Source organism: Pocillopora verrucosa, chromosome 9, assembly GCF_036669915.1.
Source record: "Pocillopora verrucosa isolate sample1 chromosome 9, ASM3666991v2, whole genome shotgun sequence".
Classification (NCBI taxonomy): domain Eukaryota; kingdom Metazoa; phylum Cnidaria; class Anthozoa; order Scleractinia; family Pocilloporidae; genus Pocillopora; species Pocillopora verrucosa.
Window position 1 is genome coordinate 5437472 of NC_089320.1, and position 12675 is coordinate 5450146.

The 12675-nt window shown below is 38.2% G+C and overlaps 2 protein-coding genes across 15 annotated transcripts in view; both read right to left on the reverse strand.

The window, feature by feature from the left end:
* Window positions 1-6335, reverse strand: part of LOC131798463 (uncharacterized) — a 51546-nt gene extending 45211 nt beyond the window's left edge. For 4 of the 14 annotated variants that reach the window (XR_010718688.1, XM_066171961.1, XM_066171948.1 and 1 more), the window contains exons 1-2: window positions 2553-2585; window positions 1476-1532 (exon numbers count right to left, since the gene is read on the reverse strand). The gene's annotated coding sequence lies outside the window, so the exon portion shown is untranslated. Of the gene's footprint in view, window positions 1-491; window positions 567-1475; window positions 1533-2552; window positions 2589-4368; window positions 4436-6231 lie in introns of those variants that run through there. The other 10 variants (XM_066171958.1, XM_066171954.1, XM_066171950.1 and 7 more) reach the window with 9 other exon arrangements.
* A 556-nt stretch (window positions 6336-6891) lies between these two features.
* On the reverse strand, window positions 6892-11340 carry LOC131798490 (uncharacterized). The gene is made up of 4 exons (XM_059116141.2): window positions 10881-11340; window positions 9628-10099; window positions 8364-8953; window positions 6892-7863 (listed from the first exon to the last, which is right to left on the reverse strand). Exons 1-4 carry the CDS (start codon window positions 11181-11183, stop codon window positions 7699-7701), a joined length of 1530 nt encoding a protein of 509 aa, XP_058972124.2. The 5' UTR covers window positions 11184-11340; the 3' UTR covers window positions 6892-7698.
* Between the last annotated feature and the right edge of the window lie 1335 nt (window positions 11341-12675).

Here is a 12675-nt window from a genome sequence, read left to right on the forward strand (position 1 = left end):
TTCATTACAACCTAATGTTTACTTTCGGGATTTCATCATACCTTTTTAACAACTGTAGGTTTACTTACAAGGCGATAAACGTTTGCATAATTACGCATCTCAGTTCTGACGGCAACCAATTCTCCTACCAGTTCTCAGCCAAGTTATTTCTATGTTACATTCAGGTCACTTTTTATCTTGCATTCTACATACGCAGGTTAAAACGATTTCAGCCGCTCAAATCTGTAATTGAGTAAAGTATCCTCTGATGAAAGCTCACCATAGAGGTTTAAGTTGATTCTTTGAGGAGAAACAGGGAGAAGTTTCGGTCACATCACGCGCGTTCTACCAAATTAACAAGCAAAATATAGTGACTTATAGTATAGTGACTTGCAAAGCAGTCTGAATGTAGTGACACTGACGCAGCCAAAGATGTATTGAGTGTCGTCTCCACATTTCAATCGGTAAATATTAAGGAATTAATTAAATATATTGGAATTCACCTTCCTTACCAAATTTTCCTTGAGTTCCACCGCCGCTTATTTACAAGCTATAGAGAACTAAAATAGCTCTCCCAATTTAGCCATTTTAACAACGTACATGTGACCTGTGACGTCAAACTTCCACGAGCACGCTGCGCCTAACATGTCTTGTCATCAGGCATGAGGATGTAATTGAATGCAGATAAAGCTACCCCCCCTCCCCCCTCGCTCCTTTGTCCAATAACCAATCGAAACAATGAAGAATTTTCGAGAACAGAGAGGTCTGAACGTCATCCTGATGACCAAGTCAAACAAATCTTATAAGTGATGATTTTCCTACTATTCAGTGCAGGGGCACTTAAACTCGCGAAGACATCGGAAACCAAAGACCTCAGTCATTAAGCAGTCAATAATCAATCTCCCAGTCATTCAACTGAATGAGCCTCAAATAAATGAGACAAATGAAATTCCGACTATGAAATAATACTGGGTCGAATCACTGAATTGCGCCTTACGAAATTTTCGCGTGCTCTCGATGGCTGGTCAAACTACGTCATTAATTATTTGTCATTGATGCTGCTGCAAAGAGTAATGCTATTCAATCTAACATGCCTACAAATACAAGCCGACAAGTGTGAACCGATCGTTATGGCAGCGACAAGAGGTTGAAACAGGAATCACAAAAGTAATAGACAGCTTAGTTGTGGTTGTCGGATATTTTAGAAATTTCATTGCAGGGCGCTTATTTCAATACATACAGAAATGCAGAAAATAATCTTGTTCGATTGGAGTGCCCAGTTCATAAAGAGGAGTCCAGTCTGATCCGCGATATACTTTATCTGATGTATAACATTTCTACAAATGTTTGGTAGGAAATTCAAAATATACTTCCGCGTTCATAGAGCATATAAAAGAGTGTTAATAGAGCCTTCGTTGATGGTGAACAATAGACAATTTGTATCACTAAATCATTCCCATATGTGTCAAATTAACAATGAACCGTTTCTTTCTCACCTTTTTTCTTGCTCAGCTACAACTCTGATCGAGTACAGTCATGCCGTCTAATAAACTCTAAATGTTAAGAAAGTTATTAAGATCGATTACTTCTTCTAGACGTGCACGTGGTCAGGCATTCATCCAATTAGATTTGGTTATCATCTTTATTAATCGCGTGACTACTGATTTTCACATAGCGTGACATAACATCACGCCGCTGTTGAGTATGGCGATTCATAGGTTTTTTCCTTTACTTTGTTCTTCACACTTTTCAACTGATATAAAAGACCATACCCTGAATATAAAATCGACTATTGAGTAAGATGTTGTTGCTGTTATCGCTTGAAAAAAAAAAGAAAGGAAATGAAAAACCGTTCACATATCTTTAAGGAGATTAAGAGCGATTTTTTAGTCAGGACAAAATAAAATAATTTAGACGAGTTGACCACCTAGAAAATTAACACTTGCACGATATACACACCACAACGGAGTCTATACATCCCACACACATAAGTCAGTCATTAAATGTGAGGTATCTTTTTTTCTTTTTTTTTTTTTTTCTTTTTTTTTCGGGAGTCGGCGTCATATCGAGAAAAAAAACAGTCCTGAGGGTTTGTCGAGAATTTGTTATATTTTGCGCCGTTAAGTCCTTGACTCGAAGACAGACAGGTCGATTCAGTGAAAGCCTTTCGACTGTGAGTTTTCGGAAGTTTGCCTCGTGAAGAATAACGCCATTACCATACTGACAAATCGATCTTTAAGATTAGCGACACATGAAGTTTCAAACGTCTCTCAAAATAAAAGATGTAAAACGTCGCAGATTTTACGTAAACTGGACAAAATGATCTGATTTGATTGTCGAGCTAAGCCAACAGATACAAGATTCGTGCTGAAATGTGTACATCATATTTGATCGAAGACCTTCCAAGACATGAGCTTGGAAAATCGATGAGCGCTACCGCCTGTAACTTTGAAAAGAGTGCCCAGAACGATTTGTCTTATTTAACAGTTTACACGACTATACCATCAGTGCATCAGTCACAGTTATTTCAGATAGTTACAATAAACATTCCCAATTTGCCTTTTGCAGCTCACCTTCAGCTGTAAACCATCTGATCGCCTTGAGCGCTAAAATGTGAAAAACAGCCTTAACCTCATGGAAATCAACTTAAGTTTTTCAACTCTTTCGAACGCCCATGTGATGAGGCTTTTTATCCAATCAGAAGGCATTACGTCTTCGCGTGACTTTGGAAGTTGACGTGACAAGATTTTAAGAAGTTGGTTGAATCACTAGATGTTGTTTCAGAACAAAATCAACCGTATAGCTTTAGGAATAATTCAGTACAGCTTTATGTTTACTTCCGAGATTTCATCATACCTTTTTAACAACTGTAGGTTTACTTACAAGGCGATAAACGTTTGCATAACTACGCATCTCAGTTCTGAAGGCGACTAATTCTCCTATTAATTCTCAGCCAAGTTATTTCTGTGTTCCATACAGGTCACTTTTTATTTTGCTTTCTACATAGCCAGATTAAAACAAATTCAGCCGCTCAAATCTGTAATTGAGTAAAGGATCCCCTGATGAAAGCTCACCATAGAGATATAACTTGATTCTTTGAGGAGAAACAGGGAGAAGTTTTGCGGTCACATCACGCGCGTTCTACCAAAGCAACGAGCAAAATATAGCTTCACACTATCTTAAAAAAATTACCTTTCTAACAACGAGGGGAGTACAGTTTTAGAGATCAGAGAATGGATTTGCAATGTCATTTTTTCCTTGTCTACGAAACTTCGCTGGAACGCACAAGGAACGCTTGCCTTGTGGTCAGTCATATTTTATCGTGAGGTGAAAAGCAGTCTGGATGTAGTGATATTGAACGCAGCCAAAGATGTAATGAACGTCATCTTGACATTTCAATCGGTAAAGATTTAGGGATTATTGAAATATTTTGGAATTCACTTCTCTTACAGAATTTTCCTTGAGTTCCACCGCTGATTATTTACGAGCTATAGAGAACTAAAATAGCACTCCTAATTTAGCCATTTTAGCAACGTACATGTGATCTGTGACGTCAAACTTCCACGAGCATGCTACGCCTTACAAGTCTTTTCATCAGGCATCAGGATGTCACTGAGCTACCCCCCCCCCCCCCCCGCGCGCCCCTTTGCTCAATAAGCAATCGAAACAACGAACAGTTTCCGAGAGCAGAGGGGTCTTAACATCATCCTGATGACCAAGTCCAGCAAATCTTATAAGTGACGATTTTCTTACCATTCAGTGCAGGGGCACTTAAACTCGCTAAGACATCGGAAACCAAAGACCTAAGTCATTACGCAGTCAATAATCAATCTCCCAGTCAGTTTAGAATAAGCCTTAGATAAGTTAAATTCCGACTATGAAATAATACTGGATCAAATCTCTGAATGTGCCTTGCGAAATTTTCGCGTGCTCTCGATGGCAGGTCAAACTACGGCATTAAGTATTTGTCACTGATGCTGCTGCAAAGAGTAATGCCACTCAATTTCACAAGCCTACAAATACAAGTCGACAAGTGTGAACCGATCGTTATGGCAGCGACAAGAGGTTGAAACAGGAATCGCAAAAAGTAATAGACAGAATAGTTGTAGTTGCTTATTCCAATACATACAGAAATGCAGAAAATAATCTCGTTCGATTGGAGTGCTCAGTTCATAAAGAGGAGTCCAGTCTGACGCGAAATATACTTTATCTAATGGATAACATTTCTAAAAATGTTGGCTAGGAAATTCAAAATATACTTCCGCGTTCATAGAGCATATGTTGTTAAGAGTGTTAATAGAGCGTTCGTTGAAGGTGAACAATCGACAATTTGTATTACTAAATCATTCCCAATTGTTTCAAATTAACAGCTAACCGTTTCTTTCTCACCTTTTTTCATACTCAGCTACAACTCTGATCGAGTACAGTCATGCCGTCCAATAAACTCTAAAAAAACTTTTAGAAAGTTATTGAGATCGATTACTTCTTCTGAACGTGCACGTGGTCAAGCATTCATCCAATTAGATTTGGTTATCATGTCATTAATCGCGTGACTACTGATTTTCACATAGCGTGACATAACAGAACGCCGCTGTTGAGTATGGCGTTTAATGGAAGGTTTTTTCCTTTACTTTGTTCTTCACACTTTTCAACTGATACAAAAGACTATGCCCTAAATATTAAATCGACTGTTTAATAACATGTTGTTGCTGTTATCGCTTGAAAAAAAGAAAGGAAAATCTTTCACATACCTTTAGGAAGATTAAGAGCGATTCTTTTAGTCAGGATTAAAATAATTAAACTTCGACATGTTGACTACCCAGAAATCAACTTAAGTTGGTCAACTCTCTCGAACGCCCATGTGATAAGGCTTTTTCATCCAGTCAGAAGCCATTACGTCTTCGCGTGACTTTGGAAGTTGACGTGACAAGATTCTAAGAGGTTGGTCAAATCACTAGATGTTTTTTTTAGTACAAAATTAACCGTATAGCTTTAGAAACAATTCATTACAGCCTAACGTTTACTTCCGGGACTTCATCATACCGTTTTAGCTACTGTAGGTTTACTTACAAGGCCATGAACGTTTGCATAATTACGCATCACAGTTTTGACGGCAACCAATTCTCCTGCTACTTCTCAGTCAAGTTATTTCTTTGTTACATACAGGTTACTTTTTATTTTGCGCTCTATATAACTGGGTTAAAACAAATTCAGCCTCTCAGATCTGTAATTAAGTAAAGGATCCTCTGATGAAAGCTCACCATAGAGGTATAAATCGATTCTTTAATGACAAACAGGGACAAGTTTCACCGCTGGTTATTTACGAGCTAAAGAGAAATAGATAGCACTCCTAATTAAGCCATTTTAACAACGTACATGTGATCTGTGACGTCAAACTTCCACGAGCATGCTACGCCTTACATGTCTTGTCATCAGGCACGAGGATGTCACTAGATGCAGATAGAGCAACCACCCCTCCCCCCCCGTCCCTCGCTCCTCTGTTCAACAAGCAATCGAAACAATGAAGAATTTTCGAGAACAGAGAGGTCTGACGTCATCCTGATGACCAAGTCCAACAAGTCTTATAATTGATGATCTTCTTCCTATTCAGCGCAGGGGGCACTTAAACTCGCCAAGACATCGGGAACCAAAGACTTCAGTCATGAAGCAGTCAATAATCAATCTCCCAGTCAGTTAAGAATGAGCCTTAAATAAATGAAATTCCGACTACTGGGTCGAATAACTAAATTGTGCCTTGCGAAATTTTCGCGTGCTCTCGATGGCTGCTCAAACTACGGCGTTATTTGTCATGATGTTGCTGCAAAGAGTAATGCTGCTCAATCTAACGAGCCTACAAATACAAGTCGAAAAGTGTGAACCGATCGTTATGGCAACGACAAGAGGTCGAAACAGGAATCACAAAAAGTAATCGACAGAATAGCTGTAGTTGTTGGATATTTTAGATATGTCATTGCACGGTGCTTATTTCAACCCATACAGAAATGCAGAAAATAATCTTGTTCGATTTGAGCGCTCAGTTTTTTAAAGAGTCCAATCCGACGTGAAATATACTTTATATGATGCATAACATTTCTACAAATGTTTGGTAGGAAATTCAAAATATACTTCCGCGTTCATAGAGCGTATAAAAGAGTATTGATAGAGCCTTCGTTGAAGGCGATCAATTGACGACTCGTATCACTAAATCATTCCCAAATGTTTCAAATTAATAACGAAGCCTATCTTTCTCACCTTTTTTCTTGCTCAGCTACAACTCGGATGGACTACAGTCATGCCTTCTAATAAACTCTAGATGTTTAGAAAGTTATTGACATCTATCACTTCTTCTAAACGTGCACGTGGTCAGGCGTTCATCCAATTAGATTTGGTTATGACCTTCATTAATCGCGTGACTACTGATTTTCACATAGCGTGACATGGCGATTCATGAAAGATTGTTTCCTTTTCTTTGTTCTTCACACTTTTCAACTGATACAAAAGACTATGCCGTAGATTTAAATCGACGACTATGAGTAAGATGTTGTTGCTGTTATCGCTTAGAAGAAGAAAAAAAAAAGGAAAGGAAAAATCGTTCACATACCTTAAAGATGAAGTGCGACTTTTTTAGTCAGGATTAAAATAATTTAACTTCGACAAGTTGACCACCCAAAAAATTAATTTTTGCACGACAAACAGACCACAACGGTGTCTATACATCCCACATACATCAGTCAGTCACTAAGTGTGAGATACCTACCTTTATTTATATTCGGGAGTCGGCGTCATATCGAGTATTGGTGATTGTCTCGTTTTCAAAGTACATGCTTCTCTGTTCGAGAAGATAGCAGTATATGGGATGTAAATTTCACAATTTTCTGTACGAACAGCAAAGCATTAACAGGGAGCAATACATAATTTTTTCAAAGTTTATTACTTGTTCAGTTATATCACAGCACTAAATAGAGACACCCGGCAGATTCACTTTACAACGAAAATGAGAAAAAATATACAGAGGCAAACCACTGGAAAGTTCTAAGGAAATGCTCAATCAACGAATTCATTAGCAACTCAAACAAATTGTGTTAACCAAAACCAACATAATACTATATTTAAATCATGGTGTGTCCATTATGGGATCATAACCTTAATGAAAGATAACAAAATGTCGAAACAATTACTGTATTTGATCTAATTTCATATCATGTTATGGCCAAAAGTGTTACAAATAACTAAATTATGCACAGTCTATTACTCAGACTACAGTAAACTATACCACAAAAAAACTTTTCTCTTTTAATAAGGAACTATCAGTACACTGCTTGGTCTATCCCATGCACTTCAAACTTGAGCATTTTTTATTGCCTGACTGGTAAAGACAATACTAACCTAAAGTCTTACAAAGTAGTTTTTTGTGTGTGCATTAGGAATAATAAATTTCCTAAAACTATGTGACTAAAATATAAAGTTTACATGTAAGACTTTTGTTCTTAAAAAATACTAATAACTGCTAATTTCTGGCTTGAAAGAAATGAAAATCTTCACTCTAATATCTGATACTTAAAAGTTGAAGAACTCTAAGTTCATACAACGATACCTCATAAACACATTATACCTTTGCAAAAATGATCAGTCTTTGCCCAACAAAGAAGAATTTACTGAGTGGTATGCTGATGAGTAGATCAATTAGCTCTCTGCTTTGCAATTTGTGAAATTATCCTCTCAGAGATAAAGCTTGGCCCTCAGCGAGTTGCTGTAACACGGAACTTGAATGTAACTCTGCAAACCATCTCTTTCGGCTTTTTCAACCACACATCTGGTTACCTCTGGCAACATCTCTGTCAGATGGCTCTCCTGGTGATGTTTTCTAAGAACTTCCACAAGAGTCTGATCAGGACCAAAGTTAAAGATTAGTTGTTGCCCCTATTGACATTTGAGGGCCCTCCCAGTTCTAAAAAGCTTCGGTCCATAACTACTGGACTTAAAAAGAATTGATGAGTGCATAATATCTCCTTACAATATCAACACATTGGCACCTAAGTAGCAGTGAGAATTAGAAATTATCAACTGGGAAGGTACTTTCTTGATACAAAGGCAAATTATCATGTCAGTGATATGTAGCAGTCAGGAAAGAACTGGCAAATACGCAGCTTAAGAATGACAGCGTTGAGTGATTTATGTAGGATTACCTCTCCAATAATGACACCAAAATCTTTACCAAAAAAAAATATCCTCTTAGCTGATCATAACAGTAAAATACCCAGTATGCAGGAGGACCAGGCCTTAGAAATTACAGAAACAAAAAGCTGCTAATAATAATAATAATGATGATGATAACAACAACAACAACAACAATAAAAAGCATAAATAAACATTTTCATACTCACCTGAATGAATGGTGTACCGTGATCTTCATCTCTGTAGGAATAATACCCAGGGGTAGTTGCAAAGGCCAATAAAAAATCAGCTTCTTGTGGGCTTGTCCCTCTTGAGAGGGTGGAGTCACCATGAAGCTTACTCACAGTGTTGTCAGTATGACGTCTCTCGTGCTCCAGAAATTCTGAGGAAGAACCCCTACAGACTTGAAAAATAAACACCTTGGGTTTTCCTTCAAGTGTTTTGCACCTTGCAGCTTTAAATTCGGACATCATTTCTTCAACAGTTATATTTCTTTGATCCACACCTAAGACAGTATCATGGTCTCCTCCGTGGGACATTACAATGACAAAGACAGCATCAGATTCACTGTGATTCTCACTTGCTATGGTCCTTACAAGATCTCTCATATCACGTGAGTCAAGATTTTGGTAGATTTCCACATCAAATGAGAGGTACTCAAAGAGGGCTTCCAGGGCTTGTTCATCAAACTCAGCACCAGGGCGATTGTAGGCTTCATCCTGGAATTCTGAGTTATTTATGATGATACACTTCCCTCGAGGGTTTCTGTTCATTTCATAACTTTTAAGAAGAGAGGACCCTAGCAAAAACATTCAAAGAAATAAAAATATAAATCATGTGCCTTTCACTTAATACATTGTAGCTCTCTTGGAATTCTCAAGGGCAATAGCACCACAAATTTTTGAGGTGAAACAAAGGGTTAATCATTTATAATTGCAATTAGCTCTGATATTCCGAGATACACCAAGTACATCAAGCCATATGCCAAATTATTTCAAAGGAAATAAAACCTGATGTTCATAAAAGCATCATTGTTTTCTTTTGCTCAATGCCCTCTTGGATTGATTGGGTAGTAATACTTACAACCACCCATAGATAGTTGTTGTATTTAGCATTGGCAGTTTTTTCCTGGCAGAACTAATTTTGCATTAAAGCTTTGTTGGGGGTTGACCCCTTCTCTGAGCTTGTTTCTTAGTTTCAACCAATATTGCAACAAAATTAGGTTATTTATTGTATGATCCACACAGCCTTGAGCAGGCATTAACCTTTTAAATGAATGTATCTTGGTTTGAACTGTTTGTTTTACATTCTTCCTTCTATTACAATTTTTACTCCTTATCCTCTTCATATACTTGCCTTTGGGCTGAAGAGTGAACTGAGAAAATTAAAATGAGTCATAAGATTTTCCATGATAAACCACTCTAAAACATTTCATATCAACTTGTACATATGAAAGAAAAATTACTTATATACCAGCCAAAATTCCACCAGAACTGTCTTGTCTTCTTCCAAGGGCAAATGGGCCTGGTTGGCTAATCAAGACTGCTTCACACACAGCATAGTGTCGGTCAGAATCCCAGGATTCTGAATCAAGTCTACTTCCAAATTCGACCAGCAGAACACAATTACTAACACCCTGATTGGACAAAGAAACCTGGACAGGTAATGGAAGCTCCTCAACACCACCTCCCCCATTGTTCCGGCAGTTGTTCTTCAAAAAACATTCCTCATCTAATAGGGTTTTAAATTTGATTTTTCTGTCCTCAAGTGTTGCCTCTTTCACACTGATGAGGGCACAAGCAGGACTGGGTCCATCTTCAACATCTTGATAGATCTTCAAATTTTCAATTTTACCAGTAGGAAAGCCCTCTGCAATCCCTTGATAGACAACTGCTTTATAACCTGAACTACCAAATTGTAGTTGAGAAAGAATTGTATTGATACCCTGTAAACAGAAAATAAAGTAAAACTGGTATAAGATGGATTTATTCATGATAACTTGAGTCAGTTCAAAACTTCATCACACAACACAGTACTAAAAAAATTCACTTAAACAGATGGGACCCACAAAGTCATAGTGAATGCTTGACTTTACAACACTTTTGCTGTAGAGTTAAATCCACTTTATGAGCACATATTAAGCCCCTGTTGTGTTAACATTGAAGATGAATGCCTGCTACCCTCAGTCAATTAGTGAAATTCATCCAAGAAACAAAGCATGGGGCAAACCAGTCATAATGGTGACACAATGGAAGGTAACAAACTTACAAGGGGGCAATTAAGTTTCAGCAAAACAGTATAATGGAGAGATTTCCATACAGCCCCATACTTCAACTACTGTAGTTGCAAAGGGACAAAAAATCCATTGTTTCGCCCCTGTTTTCGTTTATCTAAGTACTGCATACATAAGAAACTATGGGGTTTTACAGAAATCTTTGCCAAAAGCCATTCAGAAAACAAAACTCTGTCGTCTATGCTTCGTACAGATTGGTTTTTGGTTCGCGTGGGTTTTGTTTACCTTAGTTTCACGAGCACCTCCCCAGCAGACGGAATAATAATTCAAGGATTGTACTGTGGCGAAATGATGACATCTTGCGTTCAATGAAAGAGAACTGTGGCCTAAATACCGATGCTTTTACACTCAAACGTTGGCCAAACGTTAGGGTAATATCTACTTACAGAAGCGTCACACATCACAGGCAGTTCATTTACAAAATATTACTCACCAAGCTCTTTCCGGTATTCTCAGTGTAGCAAGGGTTGATAAAACGCCAACTTGGTCTTCTCTTGAAGGTGATGAGGGATCCCTGGGTAATACTTCTGTGTCGGAGCTGTTCGTTTTCCCAAATATAACGTCCATCCTCGTTGTGCAATCGAAATGGAAATCCAGTGACTTCCCCATTTTCAAGCACTTCTAAACAATATACAAGGGATGTATCCCTTCTATAATGTGCTTTTGAGAGGCCGATTACTACAGCTCGACCTTCATCAGGTGAAAACGTTTGGTAGCCTTGACCGTCAGTAGCCATTTTCGAAGAGCAAAGCGACACGAAGAGAAGACGCGATCAGAAACTATGGCGGATTCCAAATTGAGCGACGAGGTTCGATTAGTTATTAACGTCATCAAATTTCGCGCTTTCTCACTGTAGCCAATCAAAATCAAGCGAATCCTCGTTTTTAAAACGAGACAAAACTGGCGCGGACTTGCTAGAAAGACCGCGGATTGCTTTCTATTTTTATAGTCCTGTATATCTTATTTCCAAGGGCCTTTCTTGAAGATACGAATAAGCTTAGTATAAATCACCATTAAAATACTTGTACATGACGAAGCTGGCACCGGACCTGACGCAAGGAGAACTTCATCCTCATTTTCAATCCCATTCGTCCTGGAGAGAACAGCTTGCTGAGTCAACCAGTCCCGTCTCCTAGGCGCATCCAGAGAAGACTAGTCCACAGGGCACGAGGCAATTAAAAATCGCTTTCGCCAGAGAACATTGACCTTTAGCGCTGGCCAAAAGAATCGCTGCTCGGAGCCGAGATCTCGGCTTTCCCGGCAGCTGGGTGTACTCAAGCAATGCTTTTTTTTTTTTTTCAACTTATTTCATGTCAATAGGTCGCCTTTACGCGCAGATGTATCAAGGTCTGAACTTCTCCCCATCAAAAGAAGTTAATTCAAATACCGGTAGTTTTTGATTAAGGAACGGATTGGGACTATAAGAGGGCGCGTGCGTGGATAAAATTTGGGTTCGGAAAGTCTCGAGTTTTATATATTTTTTCCTTCTTTTATCAGGCCTTCCACAGATTTCCATAAGCATGTCAATTTTCTTTCACTTATGTAGCGAGGCAGCAGTTTTTTCTTACGTTTTGTTTTGAAATTTTGCGCGGTAAATTGGCGCACGGCCGGCCAGAATTGATCCCCTCGCACATGCCCTGCTGTGTGTCGGTGTAAACTCGATTAATAGTCATAAACTGGCCACAAGAGAATAATTCACGCTCTTGGTATCTTGTTGGTAAAAGAGTATAAATAATTATCATAATTAGAGTGATGATGACAATGACAGCTTCCAAATAATAATAAAAAAATCCGGGCACTTGATCGATAACTGTTGTTTATTTGTTCATTCATGTGTTTGTTTATCCACTTAGTGCTGGTTATATTTACAATTTGACCTAGCATTACTTTGCATGTCTGTATTAATATTGTAGCTTTAATCATAACCATTGCAGTTTCCTCAAATGTGATTGATGCATTAGCTGCTTTATTTTTCACTTATCATTCTGTAGAGCTGTAATCGGACAGTTGGCTGTACTAGGACAGTTGAAGTAGCCAATCATGCTACCAAGTCCACCCAGCCAAAATTTACCAATCGCAGAAATTATAACAATAGCCATAGCAACAACTACTCATCCTAAAAAAAGAAAACAGAGGAATTTCCAAAATGGAGAAACTTTTTTTATTTTAGACATCGTCTCTACCCGAGATATTTGACCTAAATGTATGTGTTGTTTTCGGAAATTGTA